Source organism: Alligator sinensis, unplaced genomic scaffold (genome assembly GCF_000455745.1).
Source record: "Alligator sinensis unplaced genomic scaffold, ASM45574v1 scaffold1165_1, whole genome shotgun sequence".
In the NCBI taxonomy this organism is placed as follows: domain Eukaryota; kingdom Metazoa; phylum Chordata; order Crocodylia; family Alligatoridae; genus Alligator; species Alligator sinensis.
In genome coordinates this window covers 473,744-480,794 of record NW_005842477.1, presented here as the reverse complement: position 1 = coordinate 480,794, position 7,051 = coordinate 473,744, and the positions used below count along the sequence as shown (strand labels likewise).

The following is a 7,051-nucleotide window of genomic DNA, read 5'->3' as shown; positions in this document are numbered from 1 at the left end:
CCCGAGTCCGCCACCAGCCGCGGGCCCTCGTACAGCCGCACCCTGGGGGTGGTGGGGGGAGGCCGGGGTGAGCGAGGCCGCGGCGCCCCCGGGCGGGAGGGGACGTGCTCGGCCCCGGCCCCGGCCCATTGTTCGGCCGCTTTTGCATGTGAAAGGCGCGGGCCGGCATTGCCCGGCGGGCCGGGTCTCCATGGCGACGGGACAATGGCGCGGAGGGCCCGGAGCTGCCTTAAAAAGGAAACCTGCAGCCTCCACCGGCCCTGCCTGCGCCCTACCGGGAAGGCTCCGGCCAGCGCCCCCCCCCCGGGGCCCACAGCCCCTCCTCACCGGATGTAGCCCACCTGGGGCCTGTGCATGAGCTGCCACCGGTACGAGGTCTTGTCCTTCCAGCCCACGTTGCGCGGATCCTTCCACAGCAGCCGGACCTGATCCGGGGTGGTGCCTGCATGCCACAGCGCGTTGCGCAGGTGCTCGCCGGGGCCCGTCGTGGACTTCACCGCCTGCGGGCAGAGGGCTGGGGGTGACCGGGGCAGAACAGGTGCCCCGGCAGAGAAGGGGCCAGGAGTGCCTACCACGACAGGGGTGGGTCCAGCAAGCACTGCCCGCCCCACCGGGTCCCCAGGCAGAGGGGCCATCAGGTCTGAGGCCCAGCAGCTCCCCTCAGCCCAGCACAGACCTTGAGTTGCAGCCCGGTCTCAGCCACAGCCCGGAAGGGGGTAGCCTGCCAGTATGTCTGCTCCGTCTGCTTCCACATGACCACGTAGAAACTGGAGCTGTCCTGGTAGCTGAAGATGAAGCCAGCGTAGTCATCATCCGTGACAGTGTTGACATGGAAGGTGCCCTCGAAGTCCACCCCGTTGAAGGCCGTGTAGCCTGAGCACAGGGCAGGGCGCGCGTCAGGCAGGGAGGCATGTGCCCCAATCCCCATGGGGCTCCTGGGCAGGCCACATCAGCACTGCCCTGGCTCTGCCCTCCCCTTTGCTGGGGGCCCAACCTGGGGTGAGGCGTGAGCTGCCCCAAGGAGCTGGGTGGGAACAAGAGGCAGTGTGCTGCCCCAGGACAGGAACACCCTACGTACCAACAGCCAGGCCCGGGTCACTGTTCATGGTCTGCACAATCTCCATGCCCTGGAGAGAGAGATGGGATTGGCACCCGGGCTTGTGGGTGCAGCCCAGGGCCTGCCCAAGGGCTGGCAGTCCTAGCCCAACACCCAACCAGGCCCCTGGCCTGCTCCCCTCCTTCACCCTTTGCCCAGTGCTGCACAGCAGGCACCATCCTGCCTGACTAGCACTGATACCAGCACCTGCCCTGCAGCCTCCCCCTCCCTCCAGCTGTACCTGGTTCAGAACCACCCAGTTGGGGTCGATCTGGGCATCGCCCTCGGGGTCCAGGATCACTGTCTGGTAGGCCCGGAAGTCAGTCAGTGTCACCTCGGCACTCTCCGGGCACACGTCCAGCTGGTCAGCCACTGTGTCATTATCGAAGTCCTCCTCACAGACATCACCCACTCCGTTCCCTGTGGGGCATGACAGGGCCAGTCACACGTGGTGCAGCTCCAAGCATGTGGTACAGCCCCGGAGCCAGAGTGAGTGCCATGCTCCATATAGCAAGCATGCCTGCTCCAGCTCCATGGGCTCAAGAGATCCTGGCTCCACCTGGCACCACTTATGTAGCAGTGCCAGCCCAGGGGACTCAACCCAGCAGCCACAGCCCCTGCCACAGGAGCCAGGTCTGCACCGGCTGTGCCCAATTCCCCTGGCACAGGCTCAGTGGCCACATGGTCCTCAGTCCTGGCCGAGCCCTCACCGTCTGAGTCCTTCTGGTTGGGGTTGGGAATAAGGCGGCAGTTGTCAGGGCCGGGAGCAATGTAGTCAGGGATGCCATCGTTGTCGTCGTCATTGTCACAGTCATCCCCCAGCCCGTCGTTGTCCGAGTCCAGCTGGGAGCTGTTGGGCACTTCGGCACAGTTGTCCTTGGAGTCCTGGTGCCCATCCCCATCGCTGGGGGTGGCAAGAGGGGATGAGAGGGCAGTGTCACCAGGCACATAGCTGGGACCCCATCTCCCCCAGACGCCCGCACCCAGTACACCCACCCACTGCATGCCTGGGCATGGGGGCTTCCTGCTACCCCATGTCCCCCAGGGCTCCAGCCCACCCCACCCCTCCCTGCCTTTCCAGGGACCACAGGGCAATGGCAGAGCTTTGGGCAGGACACAGGCACTGGCTCACACACCTGTCCTCATTGGTGTCACAGATGTCTCCTACCAGGTCACTGTCCATGTCTGTCTGAAAGAGAGCACAGCTCCAGGTCAGCAGGGACTGGGGACTGGTCCTGGGCTCCAGGCATACAGGGGAAGGGGAAGTCCCTCCCTCCAGCCCCTGGTGCCCAACAGCTTCTCCAGCCTCCCACACTGTCTCCCAGCTGCATGCAGCCTCTGCCCCAGCCCGTACCTGAGTGGGGTTGCTCATCTCGGGGCAGCTGTCGCAGGCATCCCCAACGCCATCCTCATCCCGGTCTGTCTGCAGTGGGTTGGGGACCTTAGGGCAGTTGTCCAGCACATTGGGGATCCCTGTGGGCAGCACGGCAATGGTGACCCCAGCCCAAGCCCAGCCCCACCTTGAGCCTCAGCCACAGCCCTAGATCCCCAGGCCCAGCCCAGCCTCACCCAGGCAGCCTCGGGCACATCCTTGCAGAAAGCCCCCAGCATGACCCAGGCCCCCTCCTTTGACATGGCCCCAGCCCTGGCCCCACCGTCGCCATCAATGTCGTTGTCACATGCGTCGCCCTCGCCGTTGCTGTCTGTGTCCCGCTGGTCATTGTTGGGCACATTGGGGCAGTTGTCACAGGCATCCCCAAAGGAGTCAGTGTCTGAGTTTTGCTGGTCCTTGTTGGGCAGGAGCCGGCAGTTGTCCTGAAAGAGGCGCCCGTCACCACTGGCATCGGGGCAGGCACAGACCCAAGTGCCATGGGGAGCTTTAGGCTGTGCCCCACAAGCCAGGCAGAGTCCCCCAGTCCCCTGCATGCTCCTGGGGCAGCAGGGCAAGGTGCTGCCCCCTCTCCACCCCAATCCTGGGGACAGCCCCTGGCAAGGCCTCCCCAGCCCTGAGCCCAGGATACCTCAACATTCTTGATGCCATCACCATCCGCGTCATCATCACACTGATCCCCGATGCCGTCGTTATCAGCGTCCTCCTGCCCCGAGTTGGGCGTCAGCCGGCAGTTGTCCTGGGAATGGAGTGTGCAGCTGAGAACCAGGAGCCAAGCAGCCCCCTCCCTGCTCCTGCCCCACCAGCTTCTTACCCCCATGCCCTGGGTGCAGTGCCCACCTGCTTGCAATGCTTGTCATTGTCGATGCAGGGCAGCGGCTCATCTGGGTAGCCATCAAGGTCTGTGTCTCGCCCGCACACATTCCCATTGCCGGCCCAGCCCACATTGCACTGAGGCAGGAGGGGAAGCAGAATCATGACACCAGAGACAGCTCCCAGCTGTGCTGGGACTGCCCTGCCCCCAGGCACAAACAGCCCCATTGCCAGCCCCAGCCTACACATGCAGCCCCTCCCCAGCCCCACTCACTGCACAAGAGATGTCACCGTTCCTCTCGAACATGCAGTATCCGTTGATGTCACAGGGGTTGTGTGTGGGGCTGCTGCAGGACTTCAGTGGGGCACAGCCCACCGTCTGGTTGCCCAGGAACCCCGCCTTGCAGGGGCCACACTTGTAGGAGCCCTGGGGCAGGGGGAGCAGGGTGAGAGGCTGGAGGCAGCTGGAGGCCATGGGACAGAGGGGTGGGAGGCAGCGCTCACCATCGTGTTGGTGCAGACGGAGTTCGGGTCACAGCCGCCATTGTTCCCATCATTGCATTCATCGATGTCGGTGCAAACCTGCAGCAGGGACGGTCACTGGAAGCAGGGCCTCTGCAAGGTCCTGGGGCTTGGCCTCCCCCAGGGAGAGGCAGCAACACGAGTAGGGTCCACCACCCCCCAGCTATGCTCATCCTCCAGCCTTCACTAGACCTGGCCGTGCAGTGCCTTTCCTGGGGAGGGGAGGGAGCAGGCCTGGGCTCACCCCTGAAGGTGCCATACTCCAGTACCGTGGTACTGCCCTGGGCTGGGGGGTCCCTCCTGCCCAGCCCCAGGGGGTGGGTGCACTGTGAGATGCCAGGGGCAGCCCAGAGCCAGCAGCTCATGAGCCCTGTGCAGCCCTGGTGCCCATCTCTGCTGCAGCAGCAGACCCCTGCCTCCAGCAACACAGTGCCCCCAGACTCCCCCCCCCCCCAACTGTCAGGGGTCAGAGCAGCATAGAGTCGGCTGCCAATGCCAGGCGTCTCTCACCTGCTTGCTGGCTTTGGCATAGTCAGCACCCACACCTGAGATGAGGTTCCCCTTGTAGCCACGGGGGCAGGGTTCGCAGCGGAAGCCGGGCGCCGTGTTGATGCATTTCGAGCCAGGGAAGCAGGGGTTGGCATGGGCACACTGGGAGCGAGGGAGAGGGTCCAGCCAGTCCCACATGCAGCCAGGACAGCAGGCCCCTGCCAGGAGCATGGCTCACCAGTGCCAGCCTCCCAGGGCTGCTCCGGCGTCACCCCCGCCCCAGCACCAAACTTCCTGCCATGCACCTGGCAGCAGGTTGAGCCAATTCCCTGCCCAACCCATGAAGCAGGGAGCACTGACCACCATCCCTGTCCAACAGCCCTGGGCACACAGGAAGCCTGACCCACAACCTCCTCCAGCGCAGCTTGAGGCCCAAGCCCTGCTCCACAGGGCAGGCTCCTCCCTGCCGAGCCTACCTGCATTGTCACATTGCTCCTTCCCATGGGCACAGTCATACCCTGCCTCATCCATTTCCCAATGCATCGGGATCCCCAGAACACAGGACCCCTGCCCCATGTTGTGAGCAGCACTCTGACCCCGACAGGCTCATGAGCAACCTGCTCAATCCTTGGGCTGGGCCCCTCACCTCATTGATGTCAGCACAGTGTGTCCCATTGCCCTGGAAGCCAGGAGGGCAAGGCCCACAGCGATACCCGGGGTACTCGTATGTCTCCATGCAGTCTACACCGCTGAAGCAGGGGTTGGGGCTGCAGCGGGAGCGGTGCTCATGGAACCCTGCAGAGAGAGGGGGTCACAGCGCAGCTGCTGGGCTGGGCCAGGCTGAACAGGGCAGGGCAGCTCCCCACGGCCAGGACTCACCGCAGACCTGACACTCCATGATGGTGTTCCGGATCAGGGACATCTCCTTCACCTGCAAGGCACAGCGCAGGTGTCAGAACCCGAGACCTCAGCATCACAGCACCCCAGAGCAGAACTCGCCCGATCTCTAGCCCAGGCCCCCAGAAGGAGTGGGGGGGGAAGGGGCACTGAGCAGGGGGCTAGCACCTGGATGGGGTCAATCCTGCCACAGCAGGGAATGGTGCACAGCCCCTCTAGCCACCTCACCTGGTCACGGATATCCTCCCTCAGCTCCATCAGGACCTTGTTGAAGAGGGTCAGCTGCGTGACCAGGGCCTTGGTCTGCTCGCCTGCCCCAACAAAGCACTGGTCAGTCCCCCAGGTGCCATCCTCTCTGCCCACTACCTCCAGGGTGCTGCCCCACCCTGACTGGCACCCATGCACACCTTGGGTCCGCAATAGGGAAAAGCAGTGCCCAGAAGCTGGCTGAGATCCCCCAAGCTCACTTCATGCATGACCACAGCTGTCTTGGAGCCAAGAGCAGTCAGGTGAAGGATGAGACCTCAACAAGGGGTGCAGCATCCCCTTCTCTGCCCTGAGACCCCGAGGCCTCCCTCTGCCCAGCCCCACTCAGGTGTGGGCCCAAACCCATGTGCAAGCAGGAGTGTGAGAGGTGGAAGGCCAGGAGAACAACAAGCAACTCACCCAGGATGGAGTTCAGCACCCCGGTCACTGCAAGGGAGGAGATGGAAACATTGTCCTGCTGCCAGCCTGACTCGTTCCTGCCCACCCGGCACAGAAGGCAGCAGCTGGTAGCTGCAAACCCGGCCCCCACCAGGCCCAGCCACAAAGAGGCTGTGTGCATATGTGCCTATATGCCCGCATGCTCCATATTTAACAGGAGCACAAGATATGTACACGTGTCTATGTGCGGGTCCCATGTCCCACATGACATACATAGACATGCCCTGTGTGCATACCTGGCAGTGCCCTATTCCATATGCAATGTGTGTGCAGGTGCCCCTGCATGGGCTTGTATTCCAGGTGCCCCCTGCTGCATTACCTGCACTGTGGATGGACTCATCGCCTTGGAAAGGGCATTCACTCAGGGCTCCAACGCGGCTCATGGATCCTCCCAGAATCAGCTTCATCGACTCTATAAACCCCTGGTCCAGAGAGGAGCCATCAGCCCCGGTGCCATGGTACTGCCCGTGCCCCCACTGCTGCACCCTCTCAGCCAGGCCTCCTCTCACCTGCAACCTCTGATAGGCCTTCTGGCCCGTGCGCACCTCCACTGCCTCCAGCTCGGCCTGGGGCACGACTGCTATCTGGGGCAGCCCCACGCTGGCATCAGCCTGCTTGCAGTCGACATACAGCTCCACGCTCAGGGCGTCGGCACGCAGCCCACTCAGGCGCACAATCACCGTGTGGCTCCGTCCATCCGCCAGGCCAGTGTGCTGCAGGTTCACCACGTGCAGCTTCCCGTCCTCCCGCAGGTATCGCAGCAGGACTGTGGAGCACAGCCACAGACGTAAGCTTCCCCTCAGCATGGGGGCCCAAAGCCCTGCCCGGCACAGCTTGTACCCACTGTGCATGGTGCCTGGCACAGCCCACCTTGAACTGCACAGCCCCATCCTGAGATGGGACTGTGCAGTTCAGGGTGTAGACCCTGAGATGGTGCAGAGTCACTTGGAGGAACTGGATGCCTTTAAGTCGGCAGGCCCAGATGAGCTCCATCCGAGGGTGCTGAAGGCACTGGCTGACGTCATTGCACAGCCACTGGCGTGAATATTTGAGCACTCGTGGTGCACGGGCCAGGTCCCGGAGGACTGGAAAAAGGCCAATGTGGTGCCCATTTTCAAGAAGGGGAGGAAGGAGGACGC

At 63.6% G+C, this 7,051-nt stretch overlaps 1 protein-coding gene across 1 annotated transcript in view; it reads right to left on the bottom strand.

The window, feature by feature from the left end:
* Positions 1-2: 2 nt before the first annotated feature.
* The window catches only part of THBS3 (thrombospondin 3), a gene marked incomplete at its 3' end in the record, with an annotated part of 9,579 nt that continues 2,530 nt past the window's right edge, over positions 3-7,051 (bottom strand). Inside the window, exons 2-21 of the mRNA XM_025212636.1 lie at positions 6,422-6,678; positions 6,232-6,334; positions 5,874-5,900; positions 5,436-5,518; positions 5,190-5,241; positions 4,957-5,105; positions 4,332-4,472; positions 3,804-3,881; positions 3,574-3,726; positions 3,327-3,437; positions 3,118-3,225; positions 2,752-2,911; positions 2,451-2,569; positions 2,233-2,285; positions 1,807-2,000; positions 1,338-1,516; positions 1,079-1,127; positions 677-873; positions 328-500; positions 3-42 (exon numbers count right to left, since the gene is read on the bottom strand). Of these exons, the coding sequence (XP_025068421.1) occupies positions 3-42; positions 328-500; positions 677-873; positions 1,079-1,127; positions 1,338-1,516; positions 1,807-2,000; positions 2,233-2,285; positions 2,451-2,569; positions 2,752-2,911; positions 3,118-3,225; positions 3,327-3,437; positions 3,574-3,726; positions 3,804-3,881; positions 4,332-4,472; positions 4,957-5,105; positions 5,190-5,241; positions 5,436-5,518; positions 5,874-5,900; positions 6,232-6,334; positions 6,422-6,678 (2,426 nt within the window). The remainder of the gene's footprint in view (positions 43-327; positions 501-676; positions 874-1,078; positions 1,128-1,337; positions 1,517-1,806; positions 2,001-2,232; positions 2,286-2,450; positions 2,570-2,751; positions 2,912-3,117; positions 3,226-3,326; positions 3,438-3,573; positions 3,727-3,803; positions 3,882-4,331; positions 4,473-4,956; positions 5,106-5,189; positions 5,242-5,435; positions 5,519-5,873; positions 5,901-6,231; positions 6,335-6,421; positions 6,679-7,051) is intronic.